The following is a 22,043-nucleotide window of genomic DNA, read 5'->3' on the forward strand; positions in this document are numbered from 1 at the left end:
TTATTCCGAGCCAGCCTGCCGAGGGGTGGACCCCAGCCTGCTCTGGTCTTGCCTCCTGTCTCCGGAGCACATCTCCTCTTATGGAAGAGCCCCAGCTGCTCTTGCACTGTCAGCGCGGCACCCGTGAACGCACCCTCTCCAGCTGCACTCTCAGTGTCTGGGCGCCCGCCAAGCCCTGCCGCCTGCTGCCCCTCCCCGCTTGGTGGATCTCCTGCTTCCTTCCTCTATCACCACCTTCCATGCTCTCTTGAAGAGCCGGTTATTGATCTTGGCCCATTTCTCAAAGTCGCTGCACTCTAATTCCATCCGTGCCACATCTTCCCCCAGGGGACCGGCCGGTCAGTCTGTCCTCCTGGGTTTGTTAATGGTGATGCTACACGACATGGGGACCCCTCCCAGGAAGAGCGCGTGCCCGAGATGGAGGCTCCATGTCCCTGCTGGGGAAGATCAGGTGGTCTGTGCCCACAGAACCTGCCTTGTTGGAGGCTTGCCTCCATCCTGAGGTTGGAACCTGTAGGAAATTGGGTGGCTTTGCTTGTATCTCCCAGTCTGAGAAGTGCGAAGTTTGGGGATGGGGATTCTTCTCTGCACCCTGTCTGCTGCCACCATCCCCCCGCATCATTGCGAGTATCCAGAGGGCCGGAGGAGTCTGATTCACCCAACTGCCCAGGTCAGGGACTGGCACAGGGCAGGTGTCAGTAAGTGCTGGCTGCACAGGAGGTTTGCCAGGAAGGATGGCCGGCTTCTCCCCCTCCAGCCCGCGTGACCTCAAAAGCCAGAAGAACTGACTGGCCAGTCCTAGTTGAGTCAGCAGCTCAATGCACAGGGCTTGGGGAAGAAGGCACAGAATGTGATTTCCTGGGTCTTTCAGCATGGCGATTGGGAGCTGGCCTCAGGAAGCACAGACGTTCGGGGGGCAGAGTGGGGGCCAGAGCCACAGGCCCCCTTTCCCCACATCTTTCCCTTGGGGGCCCGGGGTGGAGTAGGGGAGAGCAGGCCTGGCAGGCTGCAAAGGGCAGCATTGAGGTTAGGGCCTTACCTGATTCCTCATGTGACCCAAGGCAAGTCATGGAACCACGTTTTCTGGAAAAGCAGAATAATCATTCCAACCCAGTTTACTTTTCAGGGGGTTCTTGGGAGGAACAGCTGAGAGGGTCCTAGAAAGGACTCAGAAGTGTCATAGCAGGATCGCGTCTAAATGTCTGTGCTTACGCCCTGGTCTAGGTGCGGTGTGTGCGACCCTCTGGCCAGCAGGCCTGGCAGGACGGGTGACCCCACCCGGTACTGAGGCATCGTTAAGGCCTCTCCCGGCCACCTTAGACATTGTAACAGAGACTGCCGAGAGTACCGCCAAACTGTGAAGCAGGCTGGGGAAGGTGGGGGCAGAGGAAAGTCATCTTTGCACCTAGTTGAAGAGAAGTGGTCCAAAACAAAATCCAAAATAAGAATTGCAATTTTTATTTGCTGAACCTAATTTAAAACTAAAACATCAAAGTGTCTCTTCCTCCATCACTAGAAATCAGATGACAACTGGAGAGGACTGGTCCTTTGCTCCCGTGAGGGCTCGAAGAAAAACAAAAACCCCTGTGCAGCCCCTGGCCTTTCCTTGGCGTCCCCTGGGGATGCCCGCAGGCCACAGCAGGCAGCGGGAGGCAGCAGAAAGAGAACTCTGCCTGGTGAAGGCTCCTCTCTGCTTCTTTGGGAAGCTGACGGGAAGCCAGAGGTCACAGAGCGTTGGAGGCCTGGCTTAAAGCCACCAGTCAGGCCAAGATGAAACATCTGCTCAAGTCTCCCCAGGCACCTGGCTGGGGGTGAGTGGGAGGAAGGAATGGAGAAAACTGATGCTAAACCACAAATTAGCACCCTGGGCCTTGGCCCTGAAATGGCCTCCGCTGGCATAGGAGGGGGTGAGACTAAAAACAAATAAAAGCGACACCGTGTCAAGGAGGGAGGATGACAGGCCCGTGGAAGCACGCTGTGTCAGGCTTGAGCAGAGATGAGCCAGGGCATGATGGCTTACAAAACTCCTCGTCTGGGGCCAATGGCATCAAAATGCAGACAGCTCACGGGGCTGTGGGGAAGCGGCCATTTGTTGGAGGGACTACAGTGGGGATTCAGGCTGAGTCTGGGTGGGCTCACCAGGTGACCCCCCATCTTTTGTTGTGTCTTGTTTTTGGCATAACCACCACAGACCTAGAACTAGGAAGCCCTGGCTGCCCTCTACTGGTGATTTCTGGGAATGATCGCAACGCAGCAGCACCCAACCTGCAACCCAAAAGGGCCAAAAGAGAACCAGCTCCCGGGGAGGACCAGGAGCGACTGCACCTTTGGCCGGGCCTCCCAGTGGCGGGGCTGGCAGCATCCCCATCAGTCCGAGTGGGTTCCTCCATCTCTGCCTGGCTGCAGAGGGAGGGGCCCAAGACAACAAGGGCCTCTGGTGCTCACTTCAGAGGCATCGAGAAGAATTTGTTCCCAGACTTGCAGCGGATCTGCTCGGCGTGCGCACGCAGCAACATCTCGGAGTCTTCAAACTCACCCACGATTTCCTTAAACCAGGAGAGCACCGTCACATTAAGGGGAATCAGGGACCCAGAGGGCACTGCAAACAAAGCCAGCCTACTGAAATCCTTCAGAGGTTAGGCCTGCTCAGGGCAGGCTGAGGGCCACGCAGGCGCCAGGCTCTCCAGGTTACCTTGTCTAATCAGCTCTGCAGTCTTGTGAGGCTAGTCCTGTCATCCCAACTTTGCAGATAAGGAAATGGATGCTCAGAGCCCTGGACCACAGAATCCAATAAAACCAGGCTTGGGACCTGGGTCTACTGGAGCCCGAGACCGGAGCTCCTTGCTGCCTCCAGAATGATTAGACCAAGAGCAGATGTGGCTACTTGGTGATGGCCCACGGGCTGTGTCCCGTCTGCACATGTGTTGTTTGGCTCGCAAAATGTTTTCTTAAAAAATACATTGGTTGCCAACATTTGAAAATAGAGGGATTACCCACAAAAATAAGATTTCTCGCTTCTCTTGAAAAACAGAAGTGCTTGCAACACGAGGTCCACATTCCTGCATGGCAACTGCCTGCACCAGGGGTGAGTACCGGCTCCTCTGAGGGCACTGACGGGAAAGTGAAAGATATCCCCTACTTATCACAATACGAGAAAGGCTGTGAGGGTGGACGTTCTTTAGACCTGATGTGTTTCACTCATTTCCAGCACCTGCCAGGCCCCTGGGAGCACCTGAGCCTTTGACCTCTGGGTGAGGGTCTAGGACTTCAGGGGAGGCCCGCAGCATCCTCTCAGATTAGTGTTCTAGGGCAGGGCTTCTCAAATTTTAACATGCACACAAATCCCTAGAGATCTTGTTAAATTCTGATTTCTTAGATCTGGATTGGGGCTTGGGAGTGAGTGTTGCTAATAAGTTCCCAGGTGGTCTGGGACCGCACTGTGAGGAGCAGGGTAAGGTGCTGGGGTCTCCGGCTATACCAGGTATTTCCTATGCCAGGATTCAGGTTTGCACGCCTAATCCTCAGCGCCTGTCAGCTCCCCCCCACCCTCCAGCTTCTGGAGTTCAGCACCTTCCATGCTCCTGCCCTGGGAATTCACCTGTAGTTCCCGCAGGCACTGCCCTTCCAGCTGGAGACGTGCATCACCCACGCACCAGGCCAGACTGATGTGGAAGGAGGGGTCCTGCAGAGGAATGGCGGGGAGACAGGCGGTCACCTGGATGTCATGGTAGGCTCAGACATCACAGCAGCTCTGTGACAGAGTTGTCACGGTATCCCTGCTGCATCCCTGACCTGATTCATGGGATACTAGATCCTCAGTGTTGATCCCAAGCACCCTCCACAGACAGATAAAATAGCCGTGGGTTGGTCCCTGCTATGGACTGAACTGTGTCGCCCAAATTCATATATTGAAGCCTTAACCCCCCAGTGTGATGGTATTTGGAGAAGGGGCCTTTGGGAGGTAATTAGGTTTAGATGAGGTCCTAAAGGTGGGGCCCTCATGATGGGATTAGTGCCCATATAAGAGACGGCAGAGAGCTGCTTCCTCTCTCTTTCCATCACGTGAGGACACAGTGAGAAGATGGCCATCTACAAGCCAGGAAGAGAGGCCTCAACAGAAACTGACCGTGATGGCACCTTGGTTTTGGACGTCTAGCCTCCAGAACTGTGAGAAAGTAAATTCCTTTTTTTTTCTTTTCTCTTTTTAAAATTAATTAATTAATTATTTTTGGTTGCATTGGGTCTTTGTTGCTGTGCGTGGGCTTTCTCTAGTTGCGGCGAGCGGGTGCTACTCTTCGTTGCAGTGTGCGGGCTTCTCATCACGGTGGCTTCTCTTGTTGCGGAGCACAGGCTCTAAGTGCGTGGGCTTCAGTGGTTGTGGTGCTCGGGCTTTGTTGCTCCGTGGCATGTGGGATCTTACCGGACCAGGGCTTGAACCCGTGTCCCCTGCATTGGCAGGTGGGTTCTTAACCACTGCACCACCAGGGAAGCCCGAGAAAGTAAATTTCTATTGTGTAAGTCATCCAGTCTATGGTATCTGGTTATGGCAGCCTGAGCTAAGACAGTCCTGTTCTCAGAGGCTCTCCTTTACATATCATAGAGAATCATTACCTCTGGGATGTGGAAGAGAACACATGTCCCAGATTTAATGTTTTCTGATCAAAAACATTTCAAGAGATGACATACTTTTTAAGATGAACAAAAACCAAAATGTCTAAAATTATAAAACTATAAATTATCTCCAATCAAATTCATCCTTATATCTCTCAGCATGATTTTAAAAGAATATATCAAGCAAAATTACTGGCCCTTTAAAGCCTTGATATTCGACTTGGAGTTCAAGTTCCCCTGGAGGGCACGGGGCAAGGCACAGGAAGGTATGCGAAGCTGCAACTCTACCTGGAGTGTCAACGTGACTAAAAAGTATTGGGGAAAACTACTTCCTAAAAAATATAAAAATAAACATGGATACATTATAGAGTAGAAGACATAGATCTCATGCATATTGAAGAGATAACAGAAGATTTGTAAGAAATGTTGGACTTCCGCTGGGCTGCATCCGACTACACCTCAGACCCTCAACTCCCCAGGGTTGTGTGTCCTCTGAGGGCTGGCCGAATGGACACTTCCCACGGGCAAGTTCTGGAGGGCTCTTCGGTTTGCCTCTAACAAGGGTTTCTTTAAGGCTGATTTTATTCCTATTAGAGATGGGTCAGTGGAGAGAAAAAGACGCTGCTGATTACCTGGTAGAAAGTGGTGAGGTCAAACTCCTCCATGACCCTGTCCACCTCGGAAACCAGGTCCAGGAACTGGGTGTGTCCCGAGGTGACCTCGAGTCCAACAAAGGTCCTGGGGGGAGACAGAGGTGGAGACCACACGGGCATGAGACGTAGCCTCTGAGAACAGAAACCATCCGCGAGGGGGCAGAGGATGCGACAGAGGAAGGCCGGGAGGGAGGTCTGGGCTGTGAGTTCAGTTTGCTTCCCCGCTCTCCGAGCTGGCTCTCCATCCTTCCCCGTCTCTAATCGCACATTTCCCCTCCTTCCCCAGGGTCTAAGAACCCTAGCAGGGCCGTCTTCATCCGCCGCTGCCAAGTCTACGGACCCCCAGGCTGCGGCGCCCAGGCTCGCCAGCATCGCTCCCCTGTCGGACTCTTTCTCCAGGGCTTCCCTCTCTGGCACCGGCTCCCTCCCGTCCGCACCCTCTCATCTCTAAAACCCCTCTCTTGAACCCACACCCTCGGCCAGCCCCCATCCCATTCCCGGTAAAACTTGCGTTCCAAAACTTGCGTTCCAATGATTTGTCTCCCTCAGCTGTCTCTCACGCCTCCCCGCCCATCTTCAGTCCACTCGGCCAGGAACCGCTCCCGTCAAAGCTGCCAACCACCTCTGTGTTCCTGAACTTGGATACTTCTCTGTCCTCACCTTGGCCGCTCTGCAGGATCTGACACAGCTGACTCCTCCCTCCCTGAAGCCCTTTTTTCTCTTGGCTTCCAAGAGACCACCCATCACACCGTCCTGGTGTGACCCCACCTCTGGCCTCCTGTTCAGTCTCCTCTGCCGCCCTCTCTTCTTTCCAGCCTCTAAATGGTCAGGGGCTGCAGAGCCGGCTCCGCCTGCCCTCCCCAGCAGGCTGATCTCACCCAGCCCTGCTTTCAGTATCACACAGCCCGATGGCTCCCACATTTCTATCTCCGGCTAGCACCTCTCCTGTATACCCAATTGTGTATGCGACTCTTCCACCCGGGGGTCTCATAGGCGGCAAAATCCACCAGGTACAAAGCAGAACTTCTGATCTTCCTCCCACAGGTGTTTCCCATCACGGACAATGGGGCCATTTATCTATATTTACCTAGCTGTTCAAACCTCAAACCCAGGAATCTACTTTGATTCTTCCCCTTACTGTGCACAGACCCAACCCACTGGTAATTCCAGTTGATTCTACCTCCAGTATATCGGGAATGTGTCTGCTTCTTGGCTCTTCCACTGCCATCGCCCTAAGCCAGGCTACCACTGGCGCCTCACCTGTCTCCTGTCTGCTCTCCCTGCATCCAACCTCGCTCTTTTGTATCTTTTCTCCACTCAGGAGCCACAGACACAGACACGATAGGGCCGGACTGATGTTTACAAACGTAAATTGGATCACATCTCTGCTTAGATCCCTCCAACGGCTTCTGTGACACTGAAAATCCAAACTCCTGACCTTGACCTTGAAGGCCCTGCAGGAGTTAACCCTGCCTGACTCATCTCCTCACACTCTCCCACGTGCTCCCCAAGTTCTACTTCACTGGCCTCCTCCAACATGCCAGGCTCTTTCCTCCTCAGAGTCACCTCCTTGGCTGTGTCCTCTGCTTGGAGGCTCTTGGGGCAGCTCTTCCCAAGGCTGATTCCTTCTTGTCCTCATGTCGCCAGCAAATGCCACCTTGCTAGCGCCCTCCTTGGCCACTTGCTCCAGACTGTCGTTTCACGCGATAGTTGTTAACGATCTCATTTCCTTGTTTATTGTCTGTCTCCCCTGCAGAATGTGAGAGCCCACAGAGCAGGGACTATGCCGACCTTTTCACTACTGATCTGTAACGTTCAGCAAGTGCCTGGCGCCAGGTGGTGTTTAGCAAATTTGTGCAGCATAGAGTGAATGAGCGAATGAATGAGCGAATGAGTCCTCTTCTCAGAGGTGCTGAGAGCAGAAGGCAGCTCAGATCCGGTGAGTGGATCTGACAGGGAGGCTTGCTTTGAAGCCTCGATAACAAGAGTTTCTTCTTATGTTCATCTCATCCTTGAATGCTTTTATAAAACTTGTTTGGTTCATCTGAGCTTCACAACTGCCCAATGATGGATGCTTGGAAATGTGACAGGATGTGATGGATGATGTGACAGCTTGGAAATGGCAGGTCACAGAGGTTGAAGGTATGAGCTCAACGTTAAATTGCAGACAGAGCTGGGCAGGCACCCAGGTTTTCTTTGAGTCTCAGGCTTTTCCCACTAAACCAAGGTGTTGTTCTCTACCTCTGCTCCTCCTCCCATGCTCCCTGAGTTATTTTTCGTAGTGAAAGGTTCAGATTTGGGAACAGCTGCCTTTGTAGTCATAGGGCCGGTTAAAACACAAACACACAAAAAACTGAGAGAGACAAGGCCCCCTCAAGTCTTTACTCCAAAGAATCCTCTTCTGGAAACAACTGGGGGCAGAGTGGGGAGACCCACCTGGTCTTCTCTTGATTGGTGTAAATCTTTACCCGGTCGGCAGTAAAGCAGAATCTGAAATTTAGGAGAAGGACCACATTTCAGGAAGAATAATAAGGAAAAAAATCAGAGAAAATAGTGTCTATTAAAAAACATCACTTTGAAAATACAGTTAACTCATTTCACATTTAGTATTGTCACCCTATTATACAGGTGGTAAGCTGAACCCTAAAATATTAGAGCTGGGCAAGACCTTAAATAATCACCCAGTCCAGGTAACACATAGCTTCACGCAGATGCTAGCAAAAATTTTACTTTATTAAGAGCAGTTGATTCCAATAAGCGATTTGAGACTACCTCAGCTTTACTGATGGGAACTGAGAAAGTCATCAGGTCGGTGATAGTAGATCACTTAAGAGCCAGTTTTTTTCTTTGCAGGTTAACAAAAGACAATTCTGATCCAGTCTAAGCAACAACAAGAACATTTCCGTGTGCCTGGGCTGAGCTTGGGGATCCTCATACAACTCTGTGAGGCAGGTGCTATAATGGCACCCATTTTACAGACACAGAAACTGAAGCTTGGTGAGGCTGAATTTGGTGAGTCACAGTTTGAACTTCAATCTGCCTGATTCCAGAGCCCTTGCTGTCACCTGATGCTTTAGTGAGGGGTCTCTGTTGGAGTGAGATCGGGGCAGAAATACCCAGTCACCCACCTCTCAGATGAGTTACACGGGGACCATCAAGTTCAGCCAGGTAAGTGCTCTGACTCTGGCTGGTTCCGCCTGTGTTCTCTGGGGCACTAGGTGATCTCAGAGGGACAAACTGGCTTCCTGCCCTTCCTGGACCAACTTGGCAAATGCCATTACAGGAAACACTCATTTTACAGGCTCCAGGCCAAGCTCTCACCCTCATCTGAGGGAACACAACAACCCAGCTTGCCGGTTAGAATCTTACAACCTGTCCAAGGGCACGAAGTCAGTTCACTTTTGGCTTTCCTGTCAGCCTTCAGCCTCCTAGTGCATCCCTTCTGGGGAAAATGTAAGGGGTGATAGAACCAGCAGGAGCTTGGTTAAGTGTAGAGCACCTGCCGAATGTCCTGGAGTGGACATGGGGTGTTTACACCCAACTATAAAGGGTAATTTTATGCATTGACTTGACTGGACTAAGGGTTGCCCAGATAGCTGGTAAAACATTATTTCTGGGGTGTCTGTGAGGGTGTTTCCAGAAAGATTAGCATTTGAATTGGTGAACTGAGTAGAGCAAACTGCCCTCTCCAGTGTGGGTGGGCATCATCCAACTTTTCAGAATAGAACAAAAAGGCAGAGGAAGGGCAAATGCATGCTCTCTCTGCTGGAACGGAGACTTCCAGCTTCTCCTGCCCTTGGACGTTGGGGTCCTTGGTTCTTAGGCTTTCAGGCTCATATCAGTCATTATGCCACCAGTGCCCCCACCCCTCCCTGGTGCTCAGGCCTTTGGACTCATGCTGAATGACACCACTGGCTTTCCTGGTTCCCCAGCCTGCTGTTGGCAGATTTGGGACCTGACCTTCATAACTGCGTGAACCAATTCCTACAATGCATTTCCTCATATCTCTATTTCTCTCTCTATCCTATTGGTTCTGTTTTTCTGGGGAACCCTAATACAGATTTTGGCACTGAGAATGGTTCTAGAGGAACAGAATTTTAAGGATGAGTTTTCTGAATTGGTTCTGGGGTTCCTGGAATTCGCTTTCTAATCTGATTAGATTCAAAGACTCTATCTCCAGTAGTAAAGAGAGCACTGAGAGTCCACGCACGAACTGTTTATAGAGATGTGAAAATGTCTTCCTTGATACCCCTCATCAGCCATTTATTAGAAGCAAGGAGCTAAGTGACCCTATATGATACTTGCGAACATTTTTGGAAAACTAAGGAATATAATGATGTTTGTTGGTTGCTCCTAATGTTGCTGGACAAAGTGGTAAAATAAAAAGATGAGCTCAGGGTATTGAATTCCCAACTCAGGCATAAAGGACCTAAGAGCTTCTCGGTGTGCCCTAAAGGAGACCTTGATTCCCTGTAGCTGCAGGGCTGAAATTGCTGAAAATCAAACCCGGAACCTTATCCTGCCATTTGCTGAATTATAACACAAGTTGAACTCCTCGAACAAGCAGGATTTTACAGTTAAAGTGAGGGCACTGATTGGGAAAGCATGGGGACTTGTGGGAAACTCTGATGAAGCTGGGCGTATTGAGCCCTTAAATTCTTTTTTTTTTTTTTAACTTATTTATTTTATTTTTGGCTGTGTTGGGTCTTCGTTGCAGCGAGCGGGGGCTACTCTTCCTTGCGGTGCGCGGGCTTCTCATTGCGGTGGCCTCTCCTGTTGCGGAGCATGGGCTCTAGGTGCGCGGGCTTCAGTAGTTGTGGCTCGCGGGCTCAGTAGTTGTGGCTCGCGGGCTCAGCAGTTGTGGCTCGTGGGCTCTAGAGCACAGGCTCAGTAGTTGTGGCACACGGGCTTAGTTGCTCTGTGGCATGTGGGATCTTCCTGGACCAGGGCTCGAACCCGTGTCCCCTGCATTGGCAGGCGGATTCTTAACCACTGCACCACCAGGGAAGCCCGGGCCCTTAAATTCTGATGAGTCTTCTTGGACGCAGTGGAAGGGTCCTCCCCCCACTGGTGTTATGGACCTTCCCACCTCTATCTGAGGGGATTAACCCTGCATTGCCTGAGGAAATGGTAATGGCCTCCCCTGAGGCAGATGCCAAGAAAATGCTGAGTCCCCTCAGGACCCACCTCCAACACCCCTCTTTGCTTCTAGACCTATAACTAGACTCAAGTCCCAGCAGACCCCCTAAAGGTGAGGTACGATGTGTGGCCCACGAGGAGATGTGCTACGCTCCAGAACTATTTGAGTTTCCTAATATATACAAGCAGAAATCCAAGGAACGTGTGTGGGAATGGATATTAAAGGTGTGGGGTGGGACTTTCCTGGTGGTCCAGTGGTTAAGAATCCGCCTTCCAATGCAGGGGATGCAGGTTCAATCCCTGGTCGGGAAACTAGGATCCCACATGCTGCAGGGCTACTGAACCTGCACGCCACAACTAGAGAGAAGCCCGTGCGCCACAATGAAAGATCCTGCATGCCGCGACTAAGACCCGACACAGCCAAAAATAAAAATAAGTGAATATTAAAAAAAAAAAAAAAAAGGTGTGGGGTAATGACGGAAGGATCAAAAGTGGGATCAGGCTGAATTTATGGATATGGGCTTGCTAAGCGGAGATTCGGCATGTAATGCTGCAACTCTGGGAGTTGGAAAGGGGTCTGTTTGGTTAGATGGCTGAAACACGGACCAAAAGGTGGCCCACAGTGAGTGAACTGGAAATACCTGGCCCGCAAGGTGGGCGTAGTTACCGTAAAGGACAGCGGAGTCGAAGCAGCAATCAGAATAGTCTGACTTGTGCAGACATAGGGCGTTGGCTGTTTCTAGAAGTGATATAGATAGGAAGCCTACTAAATTCTTCCTTCATCTGAATAAGCAGAAAAGTTCTAGGCCAAGTGAGCCAAAGTCTAACTTGAATCATAAAGGCAGAGTCACGGCCCCTCAATTCCCAGAATGGAGCCAGTTCACAGACCCAGAGCCGCTTGAATGAAGGGGAGGCCGGGTCCCCTTGAGGAAGGACCCTGGTACACTACTACAAATTTATACTGTTGATCTTTCTCCCAGCCTTCCCCAAAGGGACCTATGCCATTTTACCAGGGTAACTGCGCACTGGGGAAAAGGAAATAACCAGCCTTTCGGGAACTACTGGACATTGGCTCTGAAATGACACGAATTCCTGGAGACCAAAAATGTCACTGTGGCTCATCACTCGGAGTAGGGGTTAATGGAGGTCAGGTGATCAATGGAGTCGTAGCTCAAGTCCATCTCACAGTGGGCCCAGTGGGTCCCCAAACCCATCCTGTGGTTATTTCTGCAGTTCCAGAATGTATAATTGGAAGAGACATACTCAGCATCAGGCAGAATCCATCCCCACACTGATTCTCTCACCTGTGGAGTGAGGGCTATTACGGTGGGAAAGGCCAAGTGCGAGCTATTAGGGCTGCCTCTACCTAGAAAAATGGTAAATGAAGAGCAATACCGCATCCCTGGAGGGACTGCAGAGGTCAGTGCCACCATCAAGGACTTGAGAGATGCAGGGGTGGTGACTCCCACGTCTCCATTCAACTCCCATTCTGTCTGTGCAGAAGACAGATGGATCGTGGAGGATGACAGTGGATGATCATAAACTGATGACTGGAGGTGGTGGCTCCAATTGCAGCTGCTCTTCCAGATGTGGTTTCATTACTTGAGCAAATTAACACATCCCCTGGTTCCTGGTTTGCAGCTATTGATTTGGCAAATACACTTCCCTCCATCCCTGTCCATAAGGACCAGAAGCAGTTTACTTTCAGGCCAGCAATGCACCTTCACTGTCCTACCTCAGGGCTACAGCATCCTCCAGCCCTACGTTCTAATTTACTGTAGAAGGTTTGCTCACCTTTCCCTTCCACTAGATATCACACTGCTCCAGTACACTGATGAAATTATGTTGACTGGACCTAATGAGCAGGAAGTGGCAACTACTCTAGACTTATTGCTAAGACATTTGTGTGTCAGAGGGTGGGAAATAAATCCAACTAAAATGCAGGGCCTTCTACCTCAGTGAAATGTCTAGAGGTCCAATGGTGTGGGGCATATCGAGGTATCCCCTTTGAGATGAAGGATAAAGTATTTTTGAAATAAGGTATGTACCTTTTTTTTTTAAACATAATGCTATTGCACACTTTATAGACATAACTTTTATATGCATTGGGAAACCAAAAACTTCGTGTCATTCACTCTATTTTATTCTGGAACAGAACCCACAATATCTGTATCTGCTCTGAATCAGCAGCCACATATGGTGCTGTTTCTCTTGTAGCCAGGATTCACGGGGCCAGGAATCAAGGGGTAGAAATGGGAGTGGTACCACTCACCATTGCCCTAGTGATGCATTAGCAAAATGTTTGCTTCCTGTTCCCACAACTTCATGCTCTGATAGCCCACAGGTCTTAGTTCCAAGGGAGGAATGCTTCCACCAGGAGACATAGTGCTTCCACTGAACTGGAAGTTGAGACTTGCCACCTTGCCACTCTGGGCTCCTGTACCTTTGAATCAACAGACAAAAGAGTTACAGTGTTGGCTGGGGTCATTGATCCTGACTACCGAGGGGAAATTGGATTACTACTTCACAATGGAGATATGGAAGAGGATATCTGGAATACAGGAGATCTGTTAGGGCATCTTTCAGTATTACCATGCCTACTGATTTCAGGCCAATGGAAAACTACAACAACCTAATCCAGGCAGGATTAGTAATGGCCCAGACCCTTCAGGAATGAAGGTTTGGGTCACTACCCCAGGTAAAGAACCACAACCATCTGAGGTGCTTGCTGAAGGCAAAGGGAACAGAGAGCTAGGTAGTGGAAGGTAGTTGTAAATATCAGCTACGACCATGTGACCAGTTACAAAAATGAGGACTAAAATCGTCATGAGTATTTCCTCCTTACTTTGTTATGAATACGTCTGCGAGTATATATACAGGACACCTCAGGGACATTGCGGGTTTGGATCTAGAACCCCACGATAAAGTGAGTCATACAATTTTCTGGCTTCCCAGTGCATATAAAAGTTACGTTTATACTACACTGTAGTCTATTAAACAAAGGCATTGTGTCTAAAGAAACAATGTACATACCTTATTTTTAAAATACTTTATTGCTAAAAAATGCTAACCATCATCAGTGAGTCATAATCTCTTTGCCGGTGGAGGGTCTTGCCTCGATGTAGGTGGTGCTGACTGATCAAGGCGGTGGTTGCTGAAGACTGGGTGGTGATGGCAATTTCTTTTTTCTTTTTTTTTTTTAGAAATTCACGTTCTTTTATTTATTTATTTATTTATCCATGACTGTGTTGAGTCTTCGCCTCTGTGCGAGGGCCCTCTCCAGTTGCGGCAAGTGGGGACCACTCCTCATCGCGGTGCGCAGGCCTCTCACCATCGCGGCCTCTCTTGTTGCGGAGCACAGGCTCCAGACGCGCAGGCTCAGTAATTGTGGCTCACGGGCCCAGTTGCTCTGCGGCATGTGGGATCCTCCCAGACGAGGGCTCGAACCCGTGTCCCCTGCATTGGCAGGCAGATTCTCAACCACTGCGCCACCAGGGAAGCCCCGGCAATTACTTAAAATGAGACGACAATAAGGCCAACGATGAAGTTTGCCGCATCGATCAATTCTTCCTTTTATGAATAATTTCTCTGTAGCATGCAATGCAATGCTGTTTGATAGCATTTTACCCACAGAACTTCTTTCAAAATTGGAGTCAATCCTCTCAAACCCTGCCACTGCTTTATCAACTAAGTTTATGGAACATTCTAAATCTTTTGTTGTCATTTCAATAATCTTCACAACATCTTTACCAGGAGTAAATTGCATCTCAAGAAGTCACTCTTTTGCTCATCCATAAGAAGCAACTCCTCATCCGTTAAACTTCTATCATGAGATGGCAGCAATTCAGTCACATCTTCAGTCTTCACTTCTAATTCTAGCTCTCTTGCTGTTTCCATCACATCTGCAGTTACTTCCTTCACTGAAGTCTTGAGCCCTTCAAAGTCATCCACAAGGGTTGGAATCAACTTCTTCCAAACTTCTGTGTATGTTGATATTTTGACCTCTTCCCATGAATCACAAATGTTCTTAATGGCATCTAGAATGGTGAATCCTTTCCAGAAGGTTTTCAAATGACTTTGCCCAGATCCATCAGAGGAATCACTATCTATGGCAGCTACAGCCTGATGAAATGTATTTCTTAAATAATAAGACTTATAAATAATAAGACTTGAAAGTTGAAATTACTCCTTGATCCATGGGCTGCAGAACTGATGTTGTGTTAGCAGCATGAAAACAACATTGATCCCATTGTACATCTCCATCAGAGCTCTTGGGTTACCAGGTGCATTGTCAATGAGCAGTAATATTTTGAAAAGAATCTTTTTTTCTAAGCAGTAGGTCTCAACAGTGGGCTTAAAATAGTCAGTAAACTATGCTGTCAACAGATGTGCTGTCATCCAGGCTTTGTTGTTCCATTTATAGAGCACAAACAGAGTAGACCTAACATAATTCTTAAGGGCCCTAGGATTTTTGAAATAGGTAATGACCACTGGCTTCAATTTAAAGTAACCAGCTGTATTAGCCCCTGAGGAGAGAGTCAGCCTGTCCTTTGAAGCTGTGAAGCCAGACACTGACTCCTCTCTGGCTATGAAAGTCCTAGATGGCATCTTCTTCCAATAGAAGGCTGTTTCATATATTGAAAATCAATTGTTTAGTGTAGCCACCTTCATGAATTATCTCAGCTAGATCTTCTGGATAAGTTGCTGCAGCATCTACATCAGCACTTGCTGCTTCACCTCACACTTTTATGTTACAGAAATGGCTTCTTTCCTTATACTTCATGAACCAACCTCTGCTAGCTTCAAACTTTTCTTCTGTAGCTTCCTCACTTCTCTCAGCCTTCAGAGAACTGAAGAGGGTTAGGGCCTTGCTCTGAATTAGGCTTTGCCCTAAGGGAATGTTGTGGCTGGTTTGATCATCTATCCAGACCACTAAAACTTTCCCCAAACCAGCAAAACGCTTTCTTATCATTCTTGTGTTTACTGGAGTAGCACTTTCAATTTTGTTCAAGAACTTTTCCTTTGCATTCACAACCTGGCTAACTGGGACAAGAGACCTAGCAGCTTTCAGCCTACCTCTGCTTTTGACATGCCTTTCCTCACTAGGCTTAATCATTTTTGTCTTTTGATTTAAAGTGAGAGATGTGTGACTCTTTCTTTCACCCGAACACTTAGTGGCCGCGGTAGGGTTATTAATTTCAACATTGTTGTATCTCAGGGAATAGGGAGGCCCAAGGGTAGGGAGAGAGATGTGGGGGAATGGTAGGTTGGTGGAGCAGTCAGAACACACACATTTATCAATTAAGTTTGCCCTCTTATATGGGCGTGGCTCCTGGCGCCCCAAAACAATTACAATAGTAACATCAAAGATCACTGATCACAGATCACTACAACAAATATAACAATAATGAAAAAGCTTGAAATATTGCAAGAATTACCAAAATGTGACAGACACGAAGTGAGCAACTGTTGTTGGAAAAATGGCACTGACAGATTTGCTCAATGCAGTTGCCACAAACCTTCAGTTTGTAAAAAATGCAGTATATGTGAAGCACGATAAAACAAGGTTTGCCTGTACATATGTTGAGCAAATATCTTTGTTTTTTTTCTCTTATTCCCTTATCATGTAACCTAAGATGTAGTGACTTTATTCTAGTATTCAAGTATTGTTAATTTTACATCATAGTATTCAAGTTATGGGCTTTTAGAAGAGTAAAAAGTATTGCTCAAGAAGATTACCTCCTCTTCTGGGGAAGGGATTAATGCATTTTCAGATGTACACTGGATGTTGTATCATGTTAGGCAGAATTATGACCTTGTTGTGGTCTTAATTTAGAGATTAAGTATGATTTAAGAAGATGCATATAAGTGTCAAGTTGATAAGGGGTGGACTTGAGACGGTTAATTTTATGTGTCAACTTGACTGGGCTAAGGGATGCCCAGATAGTTGGTAAAACATCTTTGGGTTTGCCTGTGAGGGTGTTTCTGGAAAGATTAGCATTTGAATTGGTGAACTGAGTAAAGCAAACGGCCCTCCCCAATGTGGGCGGGTGGGCATCATCCAATCTGTTGAGGGCATGAATAGAACAAAAAGGCAGAGGAAGGACAAACTCCCCCTCTCTGCTTGAGCTGAGACGTCCATCTTCTCCTGCCCTCCAACACTGGCGCTGCTGGTACTCAGGCTTTCAGGCTCACACCAGGACTTACACCATCAGCCCCCTAATTTTTAGGACTTTGGAATCAAATTGAATTACACCACCGGCTTTCCTGGTTCTCTCCTTGCAGATGGCAGATAGTGGACTTCTTGGCCTCCATAACCACATAAGCCCATACCTATAACATATCTCCTCTTATGTGTATCTGTATACATCTTATTGATTCTGTTTCTCTGGAGAACCCTGACTAATACATCAACCAACGCCCTTTCTCCTGGTGATATTATATAGGAGGACTGCTCTCCCATTTTGTGCTGGTAGAGTGGTCAACGTGCCCCCACCCAGGGGTGTGTACTTGAAAGGCCTGGACAATCAGAGCATAGCATTCCCTCAGTCACAGCCATAGAATCAAAGGTGCACTACCCACTCTTGGTCATCTTAGGCTCAACCAGTCAAACCTGAAGAGGCCACCCGGCCCAGCTTCCTTCAGGACACAGGCTAGGAAACACTGCACCAGCAGGGCAGCACCAGGGAGGGCCAACCCAGTGGTCCAGGGGCTGTTCCCTAAATGAGCAAGAGAACAAGCTATATCCACCCACCCCACCCACCCCGGGGAGCAATATCTCTTGTAACAGCCCTTGCGCAAAGTTTCCAGAGGTCCCAGCAAGGGACTTGCCCAGGTAGAGAACCACTGCATGCAGGGAGGCCCAAGCCATGGTTTCCCAGGAGGGGCTTAGTTCACTCACAGTCTTCCCAGCCCAGGCATGACGTGCTAATAAGTCATTTTTACCGTAAGTGACGTGGCCCGAGAACACAGCTGGCGTTCCACCTTTATCCAGGGACACAGCTAGAAGCAGGATAACTGAAGCATTCTCATGCAGCAGGGGAAAGGACTTGGTGCCATCTGACATCTCCCGGTCCCATGTATGAAGCCAGTGCTACCTCTAAACACTTTAGTTACACCAGCCTATAAATTCCCCCTGTTTAAGCCACTTTTGGTTGGATTTCTGGCACCTGCGATCAAGAGGGTCCTGACTAACATACATATGACTCAATAAAAAGAGGGATGGGGGCTGGATTAGGTGGAGAGATGAGTTTTAGTCCTGAGTCTCTGGCTAACTGACTGAATTGGAGCAAATCCCGTCCTCCTCTGGCCCTGAGTAGGGGCTACACGAAATGGGCAGTCCTCCAATGGCGCAGAGTAGTTCTATGGAATTCCTGGACCTCGGGCCTCCTGAACTGCGAGGGTGGGACTTTGGCTAAAAGACTTCTGTTTTTCTCTCTCTTACGCAGCTACACATCAGGGATCTGTGTGACACCTCATTAGAAGAAAGGACTCTGCAGGTAAGACCAGGAGGAGAAAACCACCACCTGGATGGCTTCTTAGGCTCCTACTAGAACCAACACTCAGAGGATCCAGAGGAGGATTCCTGGGCTCTCTCTCTCCTGCTCAGTCATTCAACAAACATCCATCTGATGCCTATAGTAAGCAAAGCACCTGTAAAAAAGCTGTGGGGTAATTCAGAGAGCAGCCACATTCCTGGCCTGCAGGAACTTGGGCTCCAAGCGGGAGATGGGACATGGGGATGACTGAATATGGACATGAGGATGAGTGAAACGAGCACTGGGGTGTAGACGAGCACAGGACAGCAGGGTCCCTGGGACTGAGGAATTCTGGAGGAGATACCAATTGGGACAGCCTCAGTGAAGGAGCAGTACTTTGATCTGGCCAAGTCTAGAAGGAGAGGCATTTCTAGTAGAAAGAAGAGGTATGAAATAGTCAAGGGAAAAAAAGCCTAGGCTGGCAGATAAAACCAGAGTGGGGGTGAGCTCTGATCGTTCGCCAAGTGCCACATTGAGGGCACCCGGATCTCGTTCACTCTCACAAGTCCCCTCTGAGGCAGCCACCACCACTCCCCTGACCCGCACACAGGCAAGGCTCGGAGGCTTCCAGAGCTTACGCGGCACGCCCAAGGGCACATGGGAGGAAGCGCACAGCAGGCGGCTCTGGGAGATGTTCGGTGTGCTAACCTTTAGGTTTGCCTGCTTGAAGGGGTGATGCATCCCACAGGTCCATCCCCACAAGAGCTCAGGACAGGAAGAGGATCCTTGAAGGGGAAGGAGATGAGGGGCAGAGGGAAGCACTGGGCACTCACCTCTGGAAGGAGGCCACACGGTCTTTCAGAGCCTGCACGAAGGGGAGGATCCAGTGATGGCGCAGAACCACGCTCTGGGACAGGCTGAGGTGGAAGGCCTCCATCCTTACCAGCCGGGGGACGTATGTCTGTGCGTGGGGCAGCAGCACGTCAAGCAGGTCCAGGAACTCCTCCCTGGTTTCATCTGGAGGGGAGGAGTGGAGAGGGTGGGCCATTCTCTTAGCCAGGGCGGCATGGCTGGATGAAGCCCAGAAGGCGGAGAAAGGTTTTTGAGAGCAGCCTATGTCTATGTATTTTGAATAATACTTTAATATGCATTTATGGCTATAGAAGTAACACATACATGCTCTTTGAAAAGAATTCAAGTGAGAAAAGAAATATGTGACAGAGAAAGTAGGGGCCCCTGATATCCTATGACCTACAGCAGTGGTCTCCAAACTACTGTGATTCCACAGGCCATTAGTCAAACAAGCTCGCACACATACCCGCAATAAATGTGTATTTATTTATAAATTACAAACATGTGCTACACTGCAAAATTATGTGTGTTATAAAATGTACACGTGGAACAACAGAAATTTTAAAAGATGAGATAAAGAGAAATACATAAAAAGGTTTTAATACTTTTCTCTCTAATGGATCATCTTGATCCCTTCCCCAGGCACATACAGCCCACTTTCAAGATACTGCCCTAGAGATAAAGGCTGTCAAATGTGATGCCTATTTCCCCAGCCTCTTCTCAGTGCATGTACTAACGTATATATCTTATTTGTTAAAAAAGATGAGGGCATACCAGTTATTCCATTGGCTTTCTCCATGTAACACTACATGTTGGCCAGCCTTCCTCTCATTACTTAAATCAAGCTCATGATTACAGCTCCACAGTAACCCATAATCAGAAACAGTTCATTTCTTTAATCAGACATTTATTGGACATTTAGAATCTCCTGATAGACATTTAGAATGCTCCTAATTGTTCATAAAGACAAAGAACGCAACAAGGACCACCACTGTATTTCCACAGATTATTCATTTTTTTAACCAAACATGTGACTAGAGCTGCATGGTTAATAGTCTGCTCACAACTAATAAGTTACTCGATTTGCTCAAGTGCCCTGTGGAGTAGGCAGTATAGAGAATCATTCTCATTCTGTGGATGGGAAAATGGAGGTTCCAAGAGTTTACCTGATCTAACACAATGTAATAGGAGCCACCACGTTCTCCGTGTATCGTGCTAAGACCTTGACAGAGATTATCTGATTTAATCTTCACAAAAGTCCTAGAGGATAGGTATTACTACTATCCCCATTTTAGAGATGAGGAAACCGAGGCTCTGAGAAGTTAGCAACTTACTAAAGGGCACACAGAGTAGTGGGTAGTGGAGTGAGGTCAGACTCTGAAGCCTGGGCATTTTCTGCCTGCCACTCACTCATTAGGGCTAGGGTGGGGTGGGACTGGAGGCCAGCACACCTACAGCCCTCTTTGAAATAAAGTACCAGCTACAGCTGCAGTCTGGGATGGCCTTGACACTCTGCCCTAGACCCTCCCTTGGTCACATCCTCATGAGCAGGGAGAACAGTATACACAGGGTTAGTAAAAAATATTTCAGGCAACAAATTCAAATCTGAACTGTACAGCACAGGGAACTCTGCTCAATATTATGTAACAACCTAAATAGGAAAAGAATTTGAAAAAGAATAGATACATGTATATGTATAACTGAATCACTTTGCTGTACACCTGAAACTATCACAACATTGTTAATCAACTATATCCCAATATAAAAACAAAGACCAGAAAACCTGAAACCAAGTTAACAGAAAAATTCCCTAGTTCTTGAAACTTGTTCTCTCTCTGTTGAGTTAATCTCTTTCCCACCACCAGTGTCAGAGGTTTCTGGCTTCTTCCTCCTGGTTGGGGCCAGCTTCCTCCCATAACGGGCACCTGTCAGTGCCTCTCACGCATTACTCACATGGTACATAGACATGGGTGGCCCAGTTGCCCCGCTCGTGGGGAAAGGTGCGCACCCGGCCCCCATGTTTTGCGCTATCATCTGCAAGCCTCTCCTCGGCGCCTGGGAACATGTCCAGCACACTGTCGGGTACTGGCAACTTCTGGCTGGGAAGGGGGCTCTGGCCCCTGCAAGAGAAAAGAAGAAATCAAGCACATTTAGCCTCTTAGTATTCTCTACCTCTGTACACACAATGAAAGTTGTAACCCCTTGTACCAGGTGAGTCTGCGTGTCTTTTTCTCACCAGGTGCTGTAAGCAGCTTCTAGATAACCACAAAGCTCTTTCCCCAACACTGTCTCATTGGGGTCTCCCAACGGCTCGTGGAAGCAGACTTTAGCAGGGAACGTGGTCCCCATGGAAAACAACGGGGCAAGTGGCAATATGTGCTTCAGAGGTCACATGCCCTAACTGGACAGGCCTCAGCTGGAGTGACACTTGCTAGCTCCGTGGTCTTGGGCAAGTCATGTGCCCTCTGTGGGCCTCAGTTTCCTCATCTGTACAGTGCACTGCAACCTGATAGGGCTATTGTGAGATGAACCGGGAGACTGCTTGAAAAGCACTCAGGATGCACCAGGCTTGGCAATTAAGAACTGAAGCTGCACAAAGTAGGAGACTTGGATGGTTTTGCTCACTGCTGAGTCCCCAGTCCCGAGCCTGGCGCAGAGAAGGTGCTCAATGAATATTTACTGGATAAAGGAAAACACTCTCCAAATGAGGAAGCAGACCTAGGGTGGTACAGCGGTGCGCGCTGGGAGACGAGTGGGCCAGCGGCGGAGGCTGGACCCGAACCCACGTTTCCTGCTTCCTAACCTTGGCCTAGCCGGGTGGGGGCACTCCGGGGCGCTGTCCTCCGGATCCTCCTTTCCCCCGGTGCCCCTTTTCCTTCCCTCGCGAGCAGCCCGGCACCCTCCCCAACCACCCCAAAGCTCGGGTCCGGTCCGGGTGCCTAACCGCACCCTCCCCAGAAAGTCGTCCTCGCTCCTCACCGACTGCAGCCTCCAGTCCCCGGCCGGACCCGGGCCCCGGCCTCAGCCTCATCCTCGGAGCCGCTGCTGCTGTATCCCACCAGGGGCGCCGCACTCATGGGGGACCCCCTCCGCTACGGCACAGCCGGCCCGCCAGCAGTCGAACCACACCCGGAATTCCTCTGCGCCGGAAGTGCTCTCCTGGGGGCGGGGCCCTGATTAGCACCGCCTCGGGGCGGGGCCTGGGGCGGGGCCCGGCAGGACTCGAGCAAAGAGGCTACCCACCCAGACCACGCTGCTTGCTGGCTCGCCGCGGTTTGACCGCTACCTGGAGCCTCCCGGAACCGCCATC

General features: G+C 49.3%; 1 protein-coding gene and 1 pseudogene across 2 annotated transcripts; both read right to left on the reverse strand.

Annotated features, from left to right (window-relative positions):
- Window positions 1-1,441: 1,441 nt before the first annotated feature.
- On the reverse strand, window positions 1,442-21,903 carry USB1 (U6 snRNA biogenesis phosphodiesterase 1). Of its 2 annotated transcripts, XM_007167519.2 has the most exons (7): window positions 21,713-21,903; window positions 20,687-20,853; window positions 18,715-18,898; window positions 7,701-7,754; window positions 5,244-5,349; window positions 3,599-3,682; window positions 1,442-2,546 (listed from the first exon to the last, which is right to left on the reverse strand). In XM_007167519.2, exons 1-7 carry the CDS (start codon window positions 21,808-21,810, stop codon window positions 2,442-2,444), a joined length of 798 nt encoding a protein of 265 aa, XP_007167581.1. In that variant the 5' UTR covers window positions 21,811-21,903; the 3' UTR covers window positions 1,442-2,441. The 2 variants fall into 2 exon arrangements, with proteins under 2 accessions (XP_007167581.1, XP_057390882.1); XM_057534899.1 differs by lacking the exon at window positions 3,599-3,682.
- LOC130705726 (tigger transposable element-derived protein 1-like) lies at window positions 13,540-17,469 on the reverse strand (annotated as a pseudogene).
- Window positions 21,904-22,043: the final 140 nt, after the last annotated feature.

Source organism: Balaenoptera acutorostrata, chromosome 19, assembly GCF_949987535.1.
Source record: "Balaenoptera acutorostrata chromosome 19, mBalAcu1.1, whole genome shotgun sequence".
Lineage (NCBI taxonomy): Eukaryota > Metazoa > Chordata > Mammalia > Artiodactyla > Balaenopteridae > Balaenoptera > Balaenoptera acutorostrata.

What these genes read in the sequence shown, in the direction of transcription:
- USB1 (XM_007167519.2), bottom strand. Translation starts at nt 21,810, where the DNA reads ATGAGTGCGGCGCCCCTGGTGGGATACAGCAGCAGCGGCTCCGAGGAT. An exon ending in GGGACTGGAGGCTGCAGTCG is followed by an intron (nt 20,854 to 21,712) that starts GTGAGGAGCGAG and finishes TTTCTCTTGCAG; the next exon opens with GGGCCAGAGCCCCCTTCCCA. An exon ending in ACCTCACCACTTTCTACCAG is followed by an intron (nt 3,683 to 5,243) that starts GTAATCAGCAGC and finishes ATTCCTCTGCAG; the next exon opens with GACCCCTCCTTCCACATCAG.